The sequence below is a fragment of the Natrix helvetica genome (genome assembly GCF_964273705.1).
Source record: "Natrix helvetica genome assembly, chromosome: 1".
Taxonomy (NCBI): domain Eukaryota; kingdom Metazoa; phylum Chordata; class Lepidosauria; order Squamata; family Natricidae; genus Natrix; species Natrix helvetica.
In genome coordinates, this window is record NC_138548.1 from 136,916,819 (window position 1) to 136,941,485 (window position 24,667).

Consider the following 24,667-nt stretch of genomic DNA (forward strand, 5'->3'; position numbering starts at 1 on the left):
CTTAACAAATCTCTCTCTTAACAACAGAAATTTTGGACTGAATTGTGAATGTAAGTTGAGGATTACCTGTAGTCAGGTTCACAACACCCTAAACCTTGGTTGATTTACCAAGTCCATGTGCAGTGTGACTTTTCCTGTTGAAGGAAGAAGATAAATCTTTCCCTGCAGAGTTTTTGCCCAAACAGCTCATCTCCTGATGGATATTACACATGCATAATATTGCATAAAGATTTTCCTTCTCATGAAACTAAAATGATTACTCGTACCGTGGCTTATATATGTCTTGAAGAATATTACAGGTAGTTTGTTTTTCCTTCTTATTGAAAGAGCAATGCTAACATATATATTAAATTCATTCATTCATTTCTGAATCTCAAAGTACAGAAGCTGGAAGAGTCTGCTAAAGTTTGAGACTAAACTGGATCTACAGAATCCTTGCTGATCAATAGAACAGTTGCTAGTAATATAACCATGTTTTGTTCTTTTTTATTTAATTCATTATATTTAATCTTGAAACAGGTGGCACGTAGAGGGTAAGAGCATTTGGTCCACTATCATGTCTTAATGTTGGGACCTACTTTCTTTCAACTTTGAACTGGGATGCATATTCAGTAAGTCACACTTTATTACAATTTCTGTTAAACATTGTTTCCATCCTTTATGCATGGAGACTAACACATGTTGATCAAAGTGAATGAACCATACTTATAAATAGAAACAGTGTGTGGGAAAGCCATTTAAAGGTAAAGGTTCCCCTCGCACATATGTTCTAGTGGTTCCCAACTCTAGGGGGCGGTGCTCATTTCCGTTTCAAAGCCAAAATGCCAGCACTGTCCAAAGACATCTCCATGGTCATGTGGCTGGCGTGACTAAATGCTGAAGGCACATAGAAAGCTGTTACCTTCCCACCAAAGATGGCTCCTATTTTTCTACTTGCATTTTTTATGTGCTTTCGAACTGCTAGGTTGGCAGAAGCTGGGACAAGTAACCGGAGCTCACTCCGTTATGCGGCACTAGGGATTCCAACTGCCGAACTGCCGACCTTCTGATCGACAAGCTCTGAGTCACTGCATCCTGTTTGATTCTTCATTCAATCATGACTTGTTTTATCAGGCATTGTAAGTTTTTGGTCAATTCAGTCATTTAATATGAAAAGTATTAATAATGGTCACCTACCAAATGACTGACATTGATTGACTCACAATCAAGTATTCCAATAAGCTTCAAATATTCCTAAAACAGTTGCAGCCAACGTCCAGTTCCATCCTGATCGTCACACAGAAATGTTCTGTGAATCTTAGAAATAGTTAAGAGCTGGTTGTGTACTTGATGTATGCAATTTGTAATATGTTAGGGCACAAAGGAATAATTTTAATGTTCAATGGAACATATCTACTAAATGTGCTTAAGAAATAATGTTAGAAACAAATTATTTTTATGTGCTGACAAATGAAATATGACTTCTTGATCATTATGGATGTTTAGATCAGTAAATTACCATTTAATGATATAGTATAATACTTTGTAGATTCCCAGGTTATTCAATTAATCATATTTTCATATACTTTCTGTGGACTATAATATGCTTAGGGATATTTTCAAAAATGAAAAGTTTGAATGCATTTAAGTATATCTTCATTTGTGGATGTTAGTATTTCAAATTGCTTGTCATACTGATATTAAAAAACAAAGAAAAATACTGATTTTCTTATATGAAGAAAAATGAATAAAATATGAATATTAGTATTGGCGAAATATTAGTACTGATATGGATTCCTATATGAATATTTTAATGTGTTTTAAAGATATTGATAAATTATTAAGAAGGTTTTTATGAAATGATCTAAGTCCCAGAAGTTATATATCTAAGCTACATTTTTCATATGGCGATGGGGAATTTAATTCTCCTGATTTTCAGCTTAATTGTAGTTTTACTATTATTTCTTTATGGAATTCAAGTGTTTAAATTCAAAAACTATTATATGATCCTTTCAATATTTTGGCAGTAAGTTATTTCGCATTTTAGTCAAAATTGTATTTCCAGCATTAAACGCCATAAGACAAATTAGAAAGAAAAAGGTTACAATAGCTTTCTAGTTTTGACACTTGTTTACATTAAAAACTTTCATGATATAATCATCCAAATAGAGGGATGATACATAGCACTGGAAGGTTATATCTTATTCAGAAGAAACAGACTCAACAGAAAGGATGAGATTTATAGTGTATAAAAAATAATCAGGAATTCGGGAATCAGGCATGGAAATCCTGTTGAAAGAATCTGGGTAAGTAATACCATGGGAGTTTATTGCTGACACTTGGCAGGCAGAAGATGCAGATAAAACTTTCTGTGTTAAATAACTAATCTTTGAAAGTCGCATGCAACAGTAACAATGAGAGAAATTCATTTCGTGACATCTGTCAAAACTATTGGCAGAATAGTTTTCTGTTCTCTTGGTGATAACTCCATGTGTCAGCAGGCAGAAGAAAAACAAAGAATATGCTATCCTGGCCCCAATCCTAACCAATAGGATGGAATTAATTGAAGAAGTGAAGGTGATTGAAACCTTGGTGGATAGTGTTCATGCTGTTCTTGATTTTGTGATATCCACTGAAGGAAGAACTGAGAAGATCTGCATACTGGACTTCAGAAGATTTTGATGAATTCTAAGGGAAAGTAGATTGGACGCAGTAGTTTCAAATGCTTAAGGAGGAAAGTATCCATGAGGATTCAGGAATCCTTTGAGATACTGATGGCATAATTGCAAGCAAATCTTACAGTAAGGAATGATGAAGTTTAAAAGGAAAACATGGACACACAAAGGGCTTTCTAACAAGCTGAAGGGGGGGGGGGGGAAGCCAAACAGGTATAGGAAATAAAATGGGGGAAACAAAATCAAAGAAAAATACAAGGTTATGCTCAGAAACTGTGGAAACTGGGACAGAAAGGCTAATGCTATGGCTTGAAAATAAAATAAAAATAACAAAAGAAAAACCTATTTTTGAGGATACACTGGGAACAAAAAAAGAAAATCAAAGAAGGTGAAGGCCCATGGTGAGGTAAGATTAATGAATGATGGCTGATGGTGAGTGGATAGTAGATTATAATGAGAAGAGAACTTCTTAATTTAAGAAGTTTGTAATGGAGCACTAGCTGTTTATTATAATATCACTGGAAAAGAAGGAACTGCATCTTAGAAGAGACAAGGAAATGTCATTTTAAATGAACTTAAGTCTCCAGGATCAGATGAATTACACTGGAAAGGTTTTTCCCATCGTTGTCCCATTCTGTTATGATATCCATACACTTCTTAATAAAGTTTGGAGAAATTGAGTTAAATATGTTGAACAATACTGTACATTAAAAATGTAATGAATTACTGTGTGAAGAAGGTGGATTTATTAAGCATGGTCCAGGGGTAACAAAAGATCATTGTGTTGTGATGGAAAGATGGCGCCATCCTCATTTTAAGAGTCTCTGATTGATCCTGTCTTTTTGCTCTCTGCTTATAAATTGTTTTTGACATAATGGAAATATTGACCAATATTATTTTAAGTGGTGAAGGTTGAACACTATCTTTAAAACTTACATTTGGTAATCAGTTATTTTTTTCCTTTGTCTTTTTGTTGGCTGCTGCTTTTCCAATATAACTTTTTCAAAGCAAGAACATTACCTGGATGGTCTTGTTCATTATTTTAATGGAAACCTAAGGACCAACGTTTCATAAGGAGTCCTGCACTAGTTCTAATTTAATATTGTTCCACTCAGAAGACCTCTAGTCCTCCTATGGAGTTTGTTGCCACTTTCTACATTCTGATACCCAAAAGTGAGTAGAAAAGGCTGTGAGTGGAGAAAGCTTGTGCTGCAAACTTATAAATTTTCTTTTTAGTTACTGTTATTCAAATCGATGGAATGCAAATTCGAGCAAAATTCAAATTAAGTGTCCTGATTCTATCCACGGGTCCCATCCTGCACCACAGACACATGCAATATCCTTTTCTAGCGAAATCACATTCTACCCTTCTGTTCTTTCTACATTTAGGTAATTTTTGGTACTGAGTTAGAGATCATTTACTACATACATAGAAATCATTCTTTCAGAGCCATAATCTTGGCAAATTAAAGAAAATAAAAATGAATTGATTTCATAGCCTTCATCTAGTCCACACTTGTCTGCTAATTTCAGCTTGGAACCCAAAGAATTAGTCATAAATAAGTCTCACTTAATTGATTGGATTTGGCTCCCTCAGTCAAATGTATTGATGCCTACCAGATATGATTCATCTATTGTAATTGAAAAGAATATTATCTGAGTTCAGCCAATATAGGACTGTAGTAGAAGCCCAGAAGTTCAAACTAGAAACCCAAGTATTCCATGATGGGTAGATGTTAGCTTGCTCTGCCAAAATGGGCATTGACCTTAGTTTTTGTTTTTCATGATCCATCCTCTAGTTTGGCTGTATCTAAGGACAGAGCAAGAATCTGGAAATGAAATGTCTATTTGCTTGCCATATTTTGGTATATTTGTATATCACAAATGCTTAAAAATCACTTTTGTTGAAAATACTTTGGTTATTGTAAAGATATAAAAATTGGAACAATAATGAATAAAGCTGTTCCAACAGTTTAAAAATTGTCGTTTTGGCATGCAAAATATGTAACAAAATTGTTTTCATTCCATTGCCAGCATCAATTTCCATTCACTTAATTGCAGAGGTATTAATGAGAGAGGGGAGGAGGGAGAAGGAGAAGGAGGGAGGGAGGAAAGGAGAGGGAGAGAGAGAGAGAGAGGGAGAAGAAGAGAGAGAAATGTAGTCTAATTCAGTGATGGAAAAAACGATTCCTACAAAATTTTAGGTAGATTTACTCAGAAGCAAAGTTTTACCAAGGACTGTGGCATTTTCTCCAAGTGAAAGGTACAAGTAAACTTGAGCAGGTTGCTGTATGAGTAGATTTAGTTCTTCAGATTTCACATTAGCAATATAGTTGGACATATTCTCCCCAAGAATGTTCATACATTGAATATTATCTAATCTTCTATCAAGAACACATCTAGAAAGTCAACAAACACCACTTTTCCTTTGTAAGCCATATGGAAAGTGACTGTTTTACTGGAAACAAAATGATTTGTTTGATTTAATAGTGACATGAACAAGCCAGCTTGTTTGGGCACTTGATCCTAATTAACCAAAACTTATTAACCAAACTAAAATCAGTTTCTACTGGGAATCTGCTGGTGGACTGACTCTTCAGGTCCTGTAAACAAATCCCCTCAAATCATTTTGCCAAGTGCATAATGGCACTAATCTGGAGTTAGTTGCCCTCCCTCATCCTATCTCCCCTATGTTCCTCTCTTAATACTTTGCAGAGGACAATTGATGCTAAGAAAATGACATATTCCCAGTAATCTCTTAGGGGAAAATCCCTTTACATTGGCTTCTTTCCTAAAACCTACTGGAGAGGGGGATTTAATATTTCAAATGATGTGTGTGATAAACTATATATACATATTTGGTGTGTGTGGGTGTGTGTGGGTGTGCATATATATATATATATATATATATATATATATATATATATATATATATATATATATATATATATATATATATATATATATATATATATATATATATATATATATATATATATATATATATATATATATATATATATATATACAGTCAGTAGAGATGTGCTTAATGTTGTCAGCTTTCTTCTAAGCACAAGGCAGTACTGGGCAGTCTTAAGGGTTGGGGGGGATGGAGGGAGAGGGACGGAGAGAAGGAGGGGAGGGAGGGGAGAGAGACTTTCTATTGTGGGGAAACTGGGAAAGGGAAGGAGGGGGAGAAAGGGAGAGAGGGAGGGGAGAGAGAGACCTTCTATTGTGGGGAAACTGGGAAAGGGAGGGAGAGAGAGAAAGGGAGAGAGGGAGGGGAGAGAGACTTTCTATTGTGGGGAAACTGGGAAAGGGAAGGAGGGGGAGAAAGGGAGAGAGGGAGGGGAGAGAGAGACCTTCTATTGTGGGGAAACTGGGAAAGGGAGGGAGAGAGAGAAAGGGAGAGAGGGAGGGGAGAGAGAGTTTCTATTGTGGGGAAACTGGGAAAGGGAAGGAGGGGGAGAAAGGGAGAGAGGGAGGGGAGAGGGAGACCTTCTATTGTGGGGAAACTGGGAAAGGGAGGGAGAGAGAGAAAGGGAGAGAGGGAGGGGAGAGAGACTTTCTATTGTGGGGAAACTGGGAAAGGGAAGGAGGGGGAGAAAGGGAGAGAGGGAGGGGAGAGAGAGACCTTCTATTGTGGGGAAACTGGGAAAGGGAGGGAGAGAGAGAAAGGGAGAGAGGGAGGGGAGAGAGACTTTCTATTGTGGGGAAACTGGGAGGGACAGGGGCAGAGAGAGGGAGGGAAGGAGAGAGAGGAAGAGAGGGAGGGAGAGAAGGAGAGGGAGAAGGAGAGACTTTCTATCGTGGGGAAACTGACGGAGAAAAGGAGAGCTCTATAGCCGTTCCTTTTGACAACCTGCAAGGAATTCCCAGTCCAAAATGGGATAAAATATGCTGCACCGGTGGACGGATGGATGGAAGAGGATGAAGCAGAACATTCTCCAGCAGCTGCTGTTGTCTGTCCACTCTACACGCGCGCACACACACACACACACAAGCACCGACACAAACACAAGAGTTTCCCTCCTCCCCGCCCTTTCCCCTTTCCTACCCTTTCACTCACCGGGGCTGTCGCTGCCGCCGTCTCGATCTGCCGTCCGATCCCAAACGCTGACAGATGCCGCGAAAGGCTGCGGGCTTCCTTTCTCCCTCGGAAGTAGCGAGGAGGAAGCCGCAAGAAAAGCGGACCCCCCCGGGATGGTCGCCGCTGCCCGAGGCCCCGCCGTAGCGACGGAGGGACGCTCGGCGGGCGAGGGAGAGGAGGCAGAGCCCAGGGAGAAAGATCCCACAAAGAGATGCGGCCCCAGCAGCAGCAGCAGCAGCAGGAGGTTGAAGGGACGCAGCAGAAACAGGCGCGTTGCTGGCATGGTGCTTGGGATTTCACATGCCCGGCGTTGATGCAGAGCAGTAATCATAACAACCACCCCAAACATCACCACCACCACCACCATCATCATCGCGAAGCAGTCGCAGGCAGCGCCATGCCCGGCAGGAGGGGAGGGAGCGGGCGCTTCAGAGGAGCAGAGCCGCGGGCGCGCCCAAAGTTCCCCGGGTCAGCGGCGAGGCGGCGGCGTTGGCGGCCGGCCCCCGGGACGGCATGGTCGAGCGGGGCGGACGCAGCTCCGGCAGTGGCCGCTCGCGGAGGCGCGGAGCCTGAAAGTAAAAGCGCCCGCAAGGGCAGGCTCCTCCTCGCGGCCGCTGACATCACACCCTGCCGAGGGTGCTCTCTTTCCCCTCAAGCGGCCGTCCCGCTCCCCTCCGCCCCTGCAGGCTGCTCCTCGGGGCATCCCCCAGTCGGGACCCGGTCCTGTCTAGGGAGGGGCTGGGAACGGGCCGTCGGGTAGAGAAGGGGGGGTGTATGAGAGCCGCGTACGAGAAGCCCCAAAGGCGCGAATGGAGACACGAAGCACGAGGGAGGCCTCGACGCGCCGGTTTGAAAGGCCCGGAGGGAAGAAGTCAAGCGTGAAGTTTGCTGGCCGACTCAGAAAGCCAGAAAAGTGTCTGTCTGTATGCGTGTGTATGTGTGCGCGCGCGCGCGCGTATGTATGCACTCATTCCCACATCGCGGATCTCATCTGAAGAAGACTCCTTGAGGACTACAAACCTGGTGGTATTTTGCTTCATTCCGATGAGCTAATGCCCACCAATGGATTTTTGTTCTTTCCCTTATCTCCTATACATAGAGGGGGGGTGGGGGGCAGCCAAACTGTGACTTGTGGGCTGTGGAGATTCTTAAATCAGAGCAGAGAATTTGGCTCAAAATGTGAAGAGTGGAGCTGTCAGAAATGTGGATGTCCTGAAGTGGACTTCCAGACACACTCTTGCATACCTACACACATCTCTTTGGATATTTTCAAGCTTATCAATGCATTTTTTTCATTTCCTGCCTCTGTAATTCAAAAGTATGTTTCATGCAATTTATTTTCAAGCAATGGTGAAAGTACTATAAGTGATATGAAAATCATAAAAAAGGCATTTTGATGGTTTTTATTGAGGTAACTGACTATCCTGTAACAAAAACCTCAAAAGTATTTCTAGCTGAACAAACACATTTTTTTCAGAGATGTAATGACTATCTAGTATGATATTCAAAATCCCAGAAACAAAACAAAAAAATCAATGCATTTACAAACTGCAGCACTTGCATAAAAGCAAGTTAGAGTTTTTGAAAAAGTTTTTAAATATTGGTCTGATCTTCATCAAATCTGCACCCCTTAATCCAGGAATAATAAATCGTATTTATTTCTCTGAACAGTTATTTATTGTCTGCTTTTATCTAAACTATACTTCAACATTGTTCTATTGTCTGCCTAATGTTCACAAAACTGTGACTTAAAGATTTAAGCAGAGAAAACAGAGGGAATAAAACAGTGTGTGGTATTCATGCCAGGAGCAAGGGAAGAAAGGAGTAAGGGAGTGGATGTATTAATTATGAATAAATTAATGCAGAAAATAATTTTTAAAAAGTAAACTGCAAGATAACCATTTTAGCAAAAAAAGAAAACCAATGATCAATCAGTGGTGAAAATTAATGAAAATCAATGATTTGGAAAATGAACCTGTGAATTGGAACAAGCCAATTAAATATGAAAAAAATGTTAGCATTAAATGGATGGAGTTCCTATTTTTTCAAATGTCACGGAACAAAAATAAAAATTAGCAACAAAGAGATAGAAAGCATTTATTTATTGAAATTACAATATTACCCCTATGAGTCTATACTGTTTAGAATATGATCATCTAATGATAATATAATTGCAGTATTGTATTTATTATATTATATTATATTTTTATATTAATTATATTATATTATATTGTCTATAATAGTAGTCACTATTGCAGGTCACTGCTATTTTCTACTAATATGTAGATATTGCAGCTGTGTAATATCTTATTTTTCCACCTTTAATGAAAAGTAATAGATCATTAGAAACCTGGATATCAGCTTGGTTTGAAGGTAGAAGTGGGAGGATTGTCAAGAAAGCCAGAGAAGTAGCACTGGCTTCATTTTTAATTTTATGAGTACCTTGAAGTTTCTCCTAAGTGGTCAGCAAAATAATACCTGCAAGCACTCATGAATCCATGACCCTTAAAATGATATTCAACGTAATAAAAGTAGGATGAGAATAAATCTGGAATCTCGTGCGATGAAAAACACTCATATCTTGCAAGATTCTTGAATGGAAATTACCAATGATTCAGCACTAGGATTATTGTGTAAGATTGTATAATGACGCCTCTAGATCAGAATTGATTGATGCCACATTAAGATAAAGCAATCTACATTAATATATATTTTCTCAAAATTAAAATTACGTTGCAGAAGATAGCCAAAACCTTCACCTTCCATTTGCTTCCCATTTATCACATCCATCTTCCATCCTTGCAATGTGAATTCTTACTTAGAAGCATTGATGTGCTGCTGAATCATGAATTTAAACTCATTGCAACAGCGGTCTGATATAACATTAAAGATAATCACTTGCAAAGAAAAAAAAACCCACAGGCATAAATGATTGCTATTTGCAGTTTTTCGGAGAAGATAAAGTACCATTGCATTATCCTCAAAATATTACACTGTAATATTTACTACTGAAAATGTTCTTTGTTTGTGGATAGTTAGGAGGCTGGGATATTTTTTTTTTATTTTTTCCGCTATTATTCTCCTTACTGCTACAGAAATTATCATGTATATCCTTATTTTTCCAGCTTTAAAGAGATTTATTTATTCATGCATTACATCTGTATAAAATATAAACCATCAACATTTGCAGTATAAGAATTATCTGTGATTCCTTATGCAGTTGTAATTTCTGCATGAATTTAATACAATTCCACACTAACAGTAACAATTGTGTTCAGTTGTGCTACTGTTGGCTTACACCATTTCCATCCCTCTTCTTTTACCTCCAGAATTTTATTTCCCTTAATTTTATCCTTATGATGGACTTTTACAGTGAGATATATACAGGTAGTCCTCAATTGAGCCCAGAACTTGTGTTGCTAAGTGAGAAATTTGTTGTGAGTTTTGCCACATTTTACAACTTTTCTTGCCACATTTGTTAAGTGAATCACTGCAGTTATTAAAATGGCTAACACATGAATCTGGCTTCCCAAATGACTGCTTGTCAGAACGTTGCAAATGATCCAAGACACCCCAGTTGCCAATCATCCGATGTAAATCACGTGACCATGGGGATGCTGCAATGGTCATAAGTATGAAAAACGATTGTGTCACTTTTTTCAGAGCTGTTGTAACTTCGAATGGTCACTAAAGGAATTGTTGTAAGTCAAGGACTACCTGTACTGAGATATAAGACAGCTTTCAAGACTGGATAATCAATTGTCTCCCAGGCTCACCACATCATGATGTTGGCTATGTATTATGGACCGTGTAGCTTGTCAAATCCAAGATCCCAGTTATGGAATAAAATCAACTGTTCTTAAGTTTATTTTTCACAGATAGAATCTGACACAAGCAATAACATTTTCAATGAAAGGATATGAAGGAGCCAGCAATGAATAAAGTGCTTTGACTTTTCTGCATTTTTTTCTTTCCTTTTGATATCTTGTCCTATATTTGATGCTCTCATTTCTTTCAGTTCTTTGCACAAGTAGGATAAACTGAATGCCTTAAATCTAATATTCCAAAGCATGTAGTCATCACACTTGAATTAGCTGGGTAATTCCGACATAAGGTTTATGTATTACATTCCTTCCTTCTGTCATAAACATTTTATTTCTGTGCCTCACATACTGTGAAAAAGCAGCATTAACTTTCTTTAGGATCTAAGAGGAAGGAAAATTATTTTAACACTCTTCCATTCTTTCATTCTATCACTCACACACAAGCAAACAAACAAAAACCCAGACATAATGATCTTGCCGTTTTGAGAAACCTTAAATGTAAATCAAAATCACATATTTCTTCTTTCTCGGTCACAGAAACATGCATAACCTAGTTTTGGTGATTAACAAGGTTCAAATTATTTTAATTATACAATTACCCATTTATCCAAATATGAAATAACAGATCATCAAACCAAGCAGTTCAAAGGAACTATTTAGACCATCCCGCTCAACCCTGTTTGCTGTACAAATCTAAATTAGGCACTCCTCACAAGGATCACATCTAGAGAAGTGGAATATACTTCTGAAAGTAATTGATTCCACTTCCATTCCACACTGATTTTTATTGCTGAGAAGTAGTTAGGCTTGTTTGTTTTGCACACTTTAAGCATTAGTATGTAAACGTTATAAGCTATTTTTTTCCTGATTTTTCATTGGCATAATAAGCACCATTACAATCAGTAGCCCACTTTTTTCTGCGGTAGACACATTCTAATCTGAAGTCCTCACATATAATGGATTAACCCAATGATTAATTTATTTAATATGATTTTTTTTAAAAAAAACTTCTTAAGAAATTAATTCAGTAAATAAAATGTAACATTTAGAAAATGAAATTTAAGAAATTAAAACCTGAACTTTAACTGTAGAACAAATTGTAGAAATATTTGCAGCCTTTTTTAAAAATTAAATTGGCAAGGTTTTGTATTTTTCCAGCGTAAAGTAAAAGCGGATTTATTTCACTTATGTTAAAAATTTGAAAAGGATTAGCAGTACATCTCTTTTTTCATAGAACATAAAACTAAAGCACAGTTCTCTTATGCTGCACTGTGCAGTCAAATAAGAAGTACCATTTTTTATTTGTTTTAGCAACAACACTTATTATTCATCAAATAAAATAAATGAGGAAAATAATGGAAAAAGATCAAGACAACCAAAACAAAAAGGAGGAAATAGATAATGATAATTTTTGAAAAACTTTTATGTAAAACTCTTAGATATATTATACTTAACATTAGAATTATTGACTTTATCACAGACTCTCAAATTGTAAGCGAAAGAAATGAATAAGTAGCTTTTAATCTTTGTATAAATACGACAATTTATTAACCCTGAGGACTCTTACTACAGGACAGAACACGTTTCCATAGTGTTTCTAACTACTTAGAAATCCAGTTTGGCAATGTTACCTTACTGGCATCAGATTCCAAGTCGCTTTACCAAGCCCATAAATTCTTGTCCCAAAGGTGCTTTTTCAAAAGGCAACTGGGCTGATTTTTTTTTCCCCTGAGGAAGAAGACTTTTCGCTTCTCATCCATTGGGCTCAATTATGATTGTGACTACCTCTACGGCATCCTGGGCAAGACCTAGAAGGCATGGAAGCCTGAAAACTAAAGTGCAATTTAAGTTCTATGTCACAGTTAATTATTTGTGCCTAACTTTTGAAATATAAAAATAAGGAAGAGTCAGTATGAGTTTAATGTATTCAGGACAACTGCAAGATTCAGAAAAGTTTGTTCCAATCCCAGAAAAGGTATTAAAAAACTTATCTGTTCCACCCATACTTGCATTGATTGTCTGTAACATCTTTTCTCTCTTTATATCCTATAACTCAGGAGGTCCCTAAATTCTTCTTCTGTTCATTGACCTCTTCATTAAGTTTCAGATTGCTCATCAACCCCCAAACATTTATTATATGAAAATAATTTAATAAACACTAATTAACAGCACTACAAATAATAATATTAACAACAAAACCAATGGGTAATTGATTTTTGGGGGTCAATACCAACCACTTTGGAGAAGCTTGGGGTAATTCTAGATTTCAGAAGTACCTGCCTGTGGAATTGGATTTGTTCTCTAAAAAATACAGGTAAGTGCTACAAAACCATGTTCTATTTTAGATTGATAGTTATTGCACAAAAATATCCGATGCCCTGGAATGAAAACCCAAATCCTCTTTTTTTTTAAAGCAGGTTTTGAACTTGCCTGCCACTCCTTCTCCCTGACTACCCTTAATTGGAAGTTTCAGCATTCATTAAGATCAGTTGTGAAAAGGGCAAGCCTTTTAATCAGGTGGTATGTCTGTAGTCAGTCTTTAATTGGCTGGTAAAGTGAATGGCACATAACTCTCTCATTGGAACTGATGGACCAACTCTTCTCGGGTGATAAGAGAGGAATGATGGTAACGATCTCGGGAAGCAAAATCTGTATTCTCTTCAGTGAGTTGAGTGGTCTCCATGCCAACTGTTGCAAAGGTCGGTGTCACAACAAATCGCTCCTCCGGGGATGGCCTTCCCCTACAAAACAAAAGAACACAAAAACCTTCAGATGCCCCATTGTTTCCCAATAGATCTGCAGCTGCACTCTGAACTATGTAAATAAAACAAAGAAAGAAGAAGAATGCATTCTGCAAAGCACCCCAAAACTTCATTCCAGAAAGCAATGCCAGCTTTTTCTTGTGGCTCTAGCATTTGGCTGGAATTCTTTCTTATGTAACAGCTATTCTAAAAAAAAATGCAAGTCAAAACTTTTTTTTTTCCACACATATTTTGCTTCTTCTTATTTTTTCCCCAAGTACTTTAGCTGCTCTGATCCATGCAATTAGAAGATGGAGGTTTGTTCCTGTTACAATGTACGCTTTATGGCAAAGGACCAACCTCTTAACATGATGCCTGCCGCTTCCAAACATTCCTTGTTAGCAGGCAACTGTTAACCACTGAGAAAAAAGTGGGAGGAGGAAAATGCTTAGAAAACTTATTGCGTACAATCCACACAATATCCTCCATCTACTGTAATACAAATCCTCTTTTGAATAGAAATGTTGAATATTCATATTTAGACTTTCATATTTCTCTTTAATTTTCAAAGCCTATATTGTTTTTAATTTGACTGTTTTGCTCCTTAATAGGTTGGTCTTTTGTTTAACTTTTCTGTTCTTTTAAAATAGTGTTTTGTTAATTCCATATTAAACTAAAAAAAATTTGAAAAAAAGAACCTTAGCATAATGTTCAGTTACATTCACATATGTCTGACAGTAAAACAGATTTTACCTTACTATATATCACTCGATAGAGTGTAAAAAAAAGAGCTGTAATTAGCCATGAAGGTCTACTTCAAAAGTTTAAAATGACATACATTCATATGTGGTCCTTAGACAATTTGCTTTAATAATTTTGAACAAACACAGCTCCTTGAGAGCTTCTTTCACTTGCCATTTTCCCCAAGTAGTGTCATAGCAAGATAGATGTAGCAAGATAGTAATGTATTCCTGGGTGTTCCCAGATCACCAGCCATGGTCACTCATGGCTCCATCTTGAGTGAACAAAGCATTCCAGCTAAAAACTCAATGGGATGTCTGAAAACTAACTATGGAAACCAAATTAACCAGCATCTTTTTTACAGTTGCTTTGAGTTAACGTTCAGTGGTAAGGTGCTTCCATTTTGTTTTCTTTTTTAATAGAAATTTGTACACACATTTTATAAGTAAGTAAATAAATAGACCCTGATCCAATGCAAGCACATATGGGTGAAATTGGGGGTTAGTAAGGTAGGTTAAGTTGTCTGTTATCAATGTCCTGGATTCATATTCAGGCAATGATTGTCCAGGAAACATTTTCAGCTGCTCTATAGCTAAGAACTATATTTTTATAGCCACATTACAATCTAATGAGTACCCAGATTGTTGAGGGCAATATGCTGACTCTGTAAACTGCTTGGAGAGGGTTGTAAAGCACTAAGAATCAGTATATAAGTCTAAATTCTATTGCTACCTCCCACATAGATACAATTTCTGAATGGGGAGCTATCTAGATTTTTATGTATGTATTGGTTCAATTTCTCGTGACTCTCGGGTAATTAATAAGAAACTTCTTATTCATTCTTTGTAAACAATTACTGATTAAACTCAACCCTTCCAAGACTGAGTGGCTGTGGCTACCGGCGCCCCGATTTAACCAGTTGACGCCATCACTGGCCATAGGGGGCGAATTATTGCCCCCTGTGGAACGGGCGCGCAATCTGGGAGTCCTCCTTGATGCCCGGCTGTCGATGGATGACCATCTGACAGCCGTGGCGAGGGGGGCGTTCCACCAGGTTCGCCTGGTGCGTCAATTGCGCCCCCTATTGGATCGGGACGCCCTACGCACAGTCACTCATGCACTGGTGACGTCTCGCCTGGACTACTGCAATGCTCTCTACATGGGGCTCCCCTTGAGATGCACCCGAAGACTGCAGCTAGTTCAGAATGCGGCCGCGCGGGTTATCATGGGAGGATCAAGATACTCCCACATAACACCATTCCTGCGCGAGCTGCACTGGCTGCCTGTGGTTTTTCGGGTGCGTTTCAAGGTGTTGGTTACTATCTTCAAAGCGCTCCATGGCATGGGACCTAGTTACCTGCGGGACCGCATCTCACCTCATACATCCCTACGACCTATCCGCTCTCACAGGGAGGGACTCCTCCAGGTGCCATCCGCCAAGCAGTGCCAGCGGGTGACGCCTAGGAGTAGAGCCTTCTCTGTGATGGGCCCAACCCTCTGGAATGACCTCCCTCCCGATATTAGAATTACCAATGACCTCCGCTCCTTCCGACAGAAGCTCAAGACTCACCTGTTCCGACTAGCTGGCTTAGCTGATTGACAGTTCCATCTTCCACCTCCTGGCAAACATTTTATTGGGGAATTTTTAAGGGAATTTTAATATTTGTATTTTAACTAAGAATTGTACAGTATATTTTTTACCTCCTCTGTCTACGTCCACGTCTATGTCTATGTCTATGTTCATGTCTATGTATTTGTTATATGGTTTTAACATGACTGTACACCGCCCCGAGTCCTGCCTAGGAAAGGGTGCGGTCTAGAAATAAAAGTTGTTGTTGTTGTTGTTATTATTATTATTATTATTATTATTATTATTATTATTATTATTATTATTATTATTATTACAAATGCCTTAAAATATAGCTTCAGGACATACATAGAAACACAAAATTAGTAGGATGATTAGAGGCACTAGAGAATAAAGTATTTAACATGTGAGGAGATGAGTGAATTGGCAGACGTGTCAAAAACTTTTTAAATATCTCTATAAAGCTACTAGAAGAAATAATATAAAGCTCTTAGCCAAATGGTTATCCATATACGGATGATCTCTCTGTCCTTTTACATTTACTTGCCTTGGGAAACCGCACAACTTTCCCGTGAAATAAAGTCTGTGCTGCATGAGAAGGAATAATGATGGAACTTTGTAACTGCTCAGAGTTGGCTTACATTGACCTACAAAATAAGTACACAGTTTAAGAGTTCTTTGGAATTCTAGGGTTAATGGACAGCTCTCAAGGGGTACCAGAAGCTTAGAGTGCTTTTTAACTTTGGTTCAGTTATCCTCCATTTCTATAACCCAGACCAGACTATTCTAGTGTGGAATTGTCTTTAAAAATGATTTGGAACTTCAAATGATATGGCAGTCTGATTATTTGGTAGGATCACAGCAATCAGAACATGAGCACCACTATTGGAACCACTAGGTACACTATAGGTGGCACCTTGCTCAATAGTAGTAACTGTGAGAGGGATCTTGGAGTCCTAGTGGACAACCATTTAAATATGAGCCAGCAGTGTGCAGCAGCTGCCAAAAAAGCCAACACAGTTCTAGGCAGCATAAACAGAGGGATAGAATCAAGATCATGTGAAGTTTATAATGCCTTGGTAAGGCCACACTTGGAATCCTGCATTCAGTTTTGGTCACCACGATGTAGAAAAGATGTGGAGAAAGAGTGCAGTGAAGAGTAACAAAAATGATTAGGGGACTGGAGACTAAAACATATGAAGAACAGTTGCAGGAACTGGGTATGTTTAGCTTAAGAGAAAGAAGGACTAGGGGAGACATGATAGTAGTGTTCCAATATTTCAGGGGTTGCCACAAAGAAGAGGGAGTCAAAGTATTCTCCGTGCACCTGAGGGTAGAACAAGAAGCAATGGGTGGAAACCTATCAAGGAGAGAAGCAACTTAGAACTGAGGAGAAATTTCCTGACAGTTAGAACAATTAATCAGTGGAACAGCTTGCCTCCAGAAGTTGTGAATGCCCCAACACTGGAAGTCTTTAAGAAGATGTTGGATAGCTATTTGTCTGAAACGGTATAGGGTTTCCTGCCTAGACAGGGGGTTGGACTAGAAGACCTCCAAGGTCCCTTCCAACTCTGCTATTGTATTGTATTGTATTGCACTACTGGTAGTCCTCAACATACAACCATTCCATTTAGTGACCATTCAAAGTTAGAACAGCACTGAAAAAAAGTGTGACTGTTTTTCACACTTACAACTGATGCAGCATCCCCATGGTCACATGATAAAAATGTAGATGCTTGGCTACTGGCCTGTATTTATGACAATTGCCCTGTCCTGGGATGATATAATCATCTTTTGTGGGCTTCTGACAAGCAAAGTCACTGGAGAAGTCAGATTGACTTAATAACTGTGTTACTAGTTTAACAATTGCAGTGATTCACTTAACAACTGTGGCAAGGAAGGTCTTTAAATGGGCAAAATTCACTTAACAACTGTCTTGCTGTTATGGAAATTTTTGGGCTCAATTGTGGTCATAAGTTGAGAACTACCTGCAACAAGTACTGTCTTGCACTAGACTTCTGAGCTCTATGTAATGTTCAGTCCTTTAAACCAGGAGCCACAAGTTATTGGTTTTTTTTAAGATTAAAATTTACAAAATTCACAGAGAAAAGAAATGGAGTTGTGGAGATTCTCAATAGGGGCAAGGTGCTTCCGATAGGTATTAGCATGTATTTAGTTAGTTCAGAAATGGCTTTCACTGTTAAGTGAGGCTTCACTTAATGGGTCCAGAAAGCAAGAGAAAAAGCCGAATTTCAGTGAGATGGTCCGGGAACAGTCAAGGGGCTGTCGGTTTCCTACCCCTGCCTAAATCATATATGGCTGAGCTGTTGAGAAACCAGCTTTTCCTAATATTACTTCATTTCTCTTTTGACATGAACAGCTGAAGCCCTGCTCCAATGCCAGAATGACTCTGAAGGCACTGCCGTTTTGAAGAAGTCTTATGATTTTTTTTCTAATTCCTTTAAGGGATTTTTATAGCTAGGAACAGTTAATATTCAGTGTTCAATATTTTAGTAGTGCTTAGTAATAGGGTTTTGTACCATAATCAAATCACACATTTAATTTTGGCTTCTTATTTAGTAATGTTCCAAAACTTTTAGCTCAAAATTATTATTTCATAATTGAAAGTGAGTCCTGTAATGCATTAAATGGGGTATTTTTACACAAGGACTTTAAACTACAAAGATTTTATATTTCATGACAAAATCATTTATGGCTATTTAAAATCATGATTATCAGTAACCGATCCTAAATTCCATTAGACTCAACATCAGTTGTTTCTCAGTTTTTCTTAGTCACCAGACCAACCTGCAGGCATTAAGCAAAAGGAGTTTAATCCACTTGAAAAGGCTGAAATTAGCTGCCACACCTGTAGGAACAAGAAACAAATGCAGATGGTTACAACTGGGCAAAACATTAAAGAATGGTGCTAGGCAAAACATGTTAGCACAAGGGAAGTTTCTCTCTTCAAAGTATTAAAACAGCTGTAAATTTTAGAGAATTTGAACACCTGTTTTGTCCAAAGGGAAGTCTCTGAGGGGAAGAGTTACAAAAAGAGTCCTTAAGAGTCCTTTCTTAAGCCTTAACAATTAAAGTTAGTTTGAGCAAGTTTAAACATGTAACCATAATAGAAATCTAGTTCTCCAATTTTCTTCTTAAACTAAATTTAATTAAGCAATGCAGGCTCTAAGTATTACCTATATTGGGAGACTTTCTAACTTTTTCTCCATGATGCAATGCTATGTTCCTAAAGTTGAGAAAAGCTTAACCTTTATTTTAATCTGCAATGTTCAACAGCTGGAATAAATGTTTAGTGTAATTCATTATACCTGCATAGAAAGCAGCAAAAAATAAATTAGTTGTTCCCAAATATTTTTTTAAAGCCTTTAAAGATTCTGCTGTCAAATATTATTTGCAAGCTACCTGAAGCTGAAAAATGGAAGCATTGTCAACATTTCTGTTCACATCACTGCGCTTGTAATTCAGGGAGGACCAAATTAAGACTGATAGCTTTAGTTCTGTGATTCTTCAGGACTGATGTCAGTTTTTATAAAAGGCAGCCACTGAGGTTATAACTGGAAAAGATCCACAATCTTTTCAGGTCAAATGTGATATTCCAACCCACTGTTCTTATATTTTGAATTCTTGGTACTTTTTCTAATCTGCAGTGCAATGATTAATTTCCAGTAATATAAAAAGTGTTCTAGAAATGTTTAATTCTCTTTACTTTCTATCTCAGGTTTTAACAATCACATCATTTTTAAAAATAGGTTATTGTCCTAAAACCAAGTTGACAATTAAGAGTAGGCAACTTCATTTTCACATGCTCAAACTTTATTCCACATTCATTGAGTATTGTAGCTTTAATTTTTACCATTTTCAATAATTCAGAATAAAACTAATTTATAAGTGGAAGTAAATACTTTAAAGGACTTAAATTTATCTAGCAAGTGAGATGAGGAGAAGGTCAAAGAACATGAGGTAGACCCAGAAGAAGATGGAGAGGCAAAAGCCATAACTTTGTATCTCCCTTAGGAAGAAGAGGAAGGAGTGGGGGAGAGAAAATATATTTACCGGGTGGTAGTCCTGGACTCACTTTGCCAATGTAGAAATACAAAATAATTGCTAGTCCCAAATTAACAAGGGTATAAATCCACTGAATAACGAACATAAAGACTAATGAAACAATTGCCTGTAGAAAGATGATATTTATGATTAAGCTGTGATCAATTAAATTTTGCTGTTTTTCTTATTAGAATGATAATTTCTGTGGGGGAAAAGGTAAGAACTTTACATTCAATTGCAGATAAGATGTTTTAGCATCTTCTACTTCTTGCCTCATTATTAGCAAGGTTTCAAAGAATTTTTGGTACAAGTAAACTAATTTAAAAATTATTTAAGTGATTGGGTGAGTAAGCCTTGGAGTCATGAAATCTTTAACATCAAAGACTATATAACTTTTAGAACCAATTCCTGTGAATTTGAACTTGTTATTAGACTGTTTGAATTTCCAAAGTTGAACCATATGGAAAAGGCAGAATCAGCTCTCAAATTTAATCTGTTTTGTTTAGTGGACAGGAATGTAAAGACATGAAGCCAACAATGTTGCAACAGATTAAGGGTGCATTTAATCCATCTGATTCCAGAACTGACCAACAGATGCTTCTAGGAAACTTATCCAGCCAGGTATGAAGATATTAGCTGTCCCTCCTAGCAATTGATATTTAAATTCAGAATGTTTCTAAAAATGAAATGTCTAGGTAGTTTTAAAAGTTAAATGCTATTGAAAGAGCCCCCCATTATCTACACACAGTACAAGAATCATTTTAAGTGTTAGCATTTTAAATGTTAAGATATCTCAAGTGATATCCATAGTCAATGCCAAGAAAATTAATCAAGTTACCCACAATCTGTGGTTATTCGTATGAACCTTTTCATCTTGACTTTCACACTCAATCATCCAATCAATGGATAGACTTCTGATCATGATATGCTTAGTTAGCCCTACTATCTGGAATTATGAATGTTGCAGTCCCACATACACAGGCAACATAAAATTAGAGAGATCTAGAACAGGAAATTTATGGTAATTTTCTATTTAAATTAACCATCTAGTTTACATCAGCTTCCTGATCAGTTGTTTTGCCTGATTTGGCATTGATTACTAGTCGGGCCCCACCCAGGGGCCTAGGACGTCGTAACATATTTTCGTAATATACGTGCGGATCCAAGCAGAGCAGCTTTTTGTATTTGACTGATGGTGATTTTGTCAAGTTTTAACTGTTTTAAATGTAATTCCAGTGCTTTTGGAATTATTATTATTATTATTATTATTATTATTATTATTATTATTATTATTATTATTATTATTATTATTATTATTATTATTATTATTATACTTTGGATTCAGAGGCAAAAATATGTTTTGGAGCATGTTGGATTGCATATTTAGCACCTGTCTGTAAGTCCCTAAAGAAGATTATTGTAATCACATGGCTCTCTCTATAGTTGTTACACAGTCCTCAGAAAATATGTCTTCGTTTTGGTTTGGTTTGAAAAATTGCTCTGAAGCATCCTTTTGTCTTTGAATCCAAAGAGCTGCAAAGTTCTAGTATTCGATGTATACTGATTTGAAGTCTACTACTGGATGAATAGTCATATTTATCACTTCTTGCCTACCGTGTTACAAAGAGGTTTGAAATATTTGAAAGTGACTCACACCAAAAAAGGAAACCCGATGATCACAAAGCTTGGAATAGAAAGAAACTGGTATTTTCTGAATTTCTAATTCTTGATTTTGTTGTTTTACATTTAAATCTGCAGAACAAGAGGGGAAAAGAAAGCTTTCAAAAAAATATGAGATGGATACATTCAAAAGCATAATTTGTATTCTTCTAAAACAAATCAAAATCCATTATGGGCTGAATAATTTGCCTGAATCAACAACAACAAAAATCCATTCTACTTGTAATTCGGCACAATTTTACCTTCAATTCCCTTTCAAAAATTAAGAGTTGAAGTCCTAAGACTCCTAGTCCCAAGTCACCCAACCCTCTTATCTCTTTCAGAAAATCCTGCAGATCTGACTTTCTCCCTTTTCTAATCGGAAAAAATCTGTGTGTCATGTATTCTGCTTTAAAAAAAAAAAACAGGGCTCATGAAGATTTAGGGAGGTGGCTTTGCAGAGTAGTATTCTATAGCTGCAAGCAAACATTTAGGCACTCCTGGTCAAATTTGTTTCCTTGGTAAACAAAGATATACAACATTCCACAATATAGCAATAGCACTTAGATTTATATACCGCTTCACAGTGCTTTACAGCCCTCTCTAAGCGGTTGACAGAGTCAGCCTATTGCTCCCAACAATCTGGGTCCTCATTTTACCCACCTTGGAAGGATGGAAGGCTGAGTCAACGTGGAGCCTGGTGAGATTTCAACTGCCAAATTGCAGGCAACCAGCAGTCAGTAGAAGTAGCCTGCAGTACTGCACTCTAACTGCTGCACCACCATGGCTCATGGCTTAATATGAAATTAAATGTGACATCTTTCTGCCTATTGAGATGCATATTACTTTGCAATCCTCCCTTCGGAAATATTTCCAAATATTTCCTGTAGTCAGCTATGAGTTTCTCTGTTCTTGCGTTTAGAATTTATTCCCACTCTTCCTTGCAGAACTCTTCTAGCTCGGTGTTAGGAGATTAGGAGATATTTCACTTTAACATAGTTACCAGATGGAATTTTGTGTTCTGCAAGCAAACTTCTGCCTATGGAGTATTTCGTCTCTTTCCATCCCCCCTGATAATCAACTTCAGACAGGGAAGGAAATTTGGAGCATATTTTGAAGGGATATAAGGGACCTCTACTAGCTCTACTAATTAAAAAAATTCTAGCAATGGAAATACCCTAACTGGATTTCACCCGGAGAATGCCGCATGCCTCAGATTCTTTTTATACAATTCTATCCACATTTCAAATATGTAATAAAAATATCCAGCTATTCAATATAATAAATTCCATTTTTAACACAGAACTCTTTGGTGTAGAATACTACAGCCATTTGTTGTTACACACTTTGAATTAATGTTCCGAGTTTTAACATTTGGAATGTATTGCCACCCATGTAAAGATAAAAATAAATGCATCTCACATTGCTGTATGGATGAGAGATGCATCTGTAGAGCACTGGAAAAGAGACAGTAAGCAATAAATTATCTCGTAGTGAATTAACTCTGGGCCACTTTTCCATTGGCAAATTAAATTAGAACAGTCTCTGTGCTCAGTTGTAAAAAAAACCCAACAATTTGTCACAAGGGATAACAGCCTGAACACATATAAATGATCACTTCCCTTACTTAGAAAAGCAAATGAGCATTCTTCATTTTCAAATGCATAATAATTTAATGCGCTCCAAATCTTCTTACCCTCCATCTGTGGACTGGAGGCTTTTCGCATTTCATCCAAATGTTGGTCTTCATCTTCTTCCTTCTGATTGTTTTTTCTAGTAACAGATGGAGATGCATCGTTTCCATCCACGTCTTGACAATTTGGCTGTGAAAAACGTTGCACATTTTCAACACCGGATCTTAGGGAATCATTGCAAGGCTCCTGAATATGAGCAATGTTGTTCTCAGGAGCCAAACAAAAGCTTTCTTCTAATGTTTGCTTGGCTGCCTTCTTTTGCTTTCTCTGCTTGATCACTTGAACGGCATCCCCATTATTTTCTTTTAGTTCAAGATCAATTCCTGGATCTTGACTGACAGGCTTAAAAAGATGGCTCATATCTTTTGTGAATTCCAGCAAAGTTCCATCTGACCTACACTGATCTGTTCCATTTGATCCATAACAAGTCGATTTGCTGAGCATTAAAGGTCGAGAGCAACTTAGCCCAGTCCTGGCATCCTCTTGCCGTATCCTTTTGGAGTTCTGCTTAAGATTGTAGCTCATGGAGACTGAGAAATAGGAATAATCCACAACAATATATGTAAGCATGAAGTTGATTGTAACTATTGGAGCAAGAACATTCACTTGGCCAATGAAAATGAAAGCCATGGTGATGAGGCTTGTTAAGCAGATGGCAGCCACTGGAGTTTTGTTTGGTCCTTTCTGCATTAAGAACAAAGGGCTAATCACATATGTTACATATGGAAAATAATCTGTCATAAAATATTTCTGGATAATATTTAAATCATATATAAATCTACTGGACTGGGGCATCCTCAGATGAATCGTCATCTAAGGAAGAACAACAAAATAAGCTTGCGGATTGACATCCTGAAGATCCATGTACTGAATAGAACTAACAGTAGCAGTGACTGTCACTACCTTTGACTCTTTGGATCCAGATTACAATATTTATTAGCCTGCATTTTGTTTCAGGATAATTAGTACTGTTGGTTTTAGAAGAAAACTAAGAGCTCTCTGTACAGTCTTTGCAGACTGTTGAACAATATCAGCAACAAGCTCATCTTGTATCCACTGAGCCATGAACATAAATTTGGTAAAAATTTTCTGCACAAGTGACCTTTACAATTGCTTTGATCATAACTTTTTACTATATCCTTTTAACTTCCTACTTTTACTTCACCAGAATATAATGAATTCTGGATTGTTTCTTGAACATTTCTGTTGTGCCAAATCAATGGTGAATAATTTGATGATTCAACCTTATTTGAATATTTATTCATATTTGTTTGTTCATCCATCCGTTCATCCATCCATTCAATTTCTGTAGCCATTCATCTCAGTCAATGGCTCAAAATTAATAGTCTGAAGTTTATTGGTCACCTGAAATCGGGCAGGATTGTTAGAAAACTTAGTGTGAAAAGGAGATGAGAGAGGAGTGCTTGCAAGTCCAAGAGTCATTATATCTACTTCTGTTAATGGGAAACTATAGTTGTCATTTACAGCATGAACTAAACTGAGGCACATTAAACATGTTTTTATGTAAGGTATTAATAATGTGTATTGATACCATACACTTTAAACAATGTCTTTAACTTATATTTGAAGACCAAAAGTTCTAGAGAGAAG

The 24,667-nt window shown here is 37.4% G+C and overlaps 2 protein-coding genes across 3 annotated transcripts in view; both read right to left on the minus strand.

Annotated features, from left to right (window-relative positions):
* Nucleotides 1-8,870, minus strand: part of LOC309382525 (uncharacterized protein) — an 86,352-nt gene extending 77,482 nt beyond the window's left edge. The window contains exon 1 of the mRNA XM_081934142.1: nucleotides 6,724-8,870. Coding sequence (XP_081790268.1) covers nucleotides 6,724-7,117 — 394 coding nt within the window. The 5' untranslated portion in view covers nucleotides 7,118-8,870. The remainder of the gene's footprint in view (nucleotides 1-6,723) is intronic.
* Nucleotides 8,871-12,567: 3,697 nt separating this feature from the next.
* The window catches only part of SLC12A8 (solute carrier family 12 member 8), a 75,206-nt gene continuing 63,106 nt past the window's right edge, over nucleotides 12,568-24,667 (minus strand). For both annotated transcript variants that reach the window (XM_081936391.1, XM_081936392.1), the window contains exons 10-14: nucleotides 23,059-23,740; nucleotides 21,358-21,455; nucleotides 19,713-19,830; nucleotides 18,447-18,507; nucleotides 12,568-13,309 (exon numbers count right to left, since the gene is read on the minus strand). In XM_081936391.1, coding sequence (XP_081792517.1) covers nucleotides 13,144-13,309; nucleotides 18,447-18,507; nucleotides 19,713-19,830; nucleotides 21,358-21,455; nucleotides 23,059-23,740 — 1,125 coding nt within the window. In that variant the 3' untranslated portion in view covers nucleotides 12,568-13,143. The remainder of the gene's footprint in view (nucleotides 13,310-18,446; nucleotides 18,508-19,712; nucleotides 19,831-21,357; nucleotides 21,456-23,058; nucleotides 23,741-24,667) is intronic.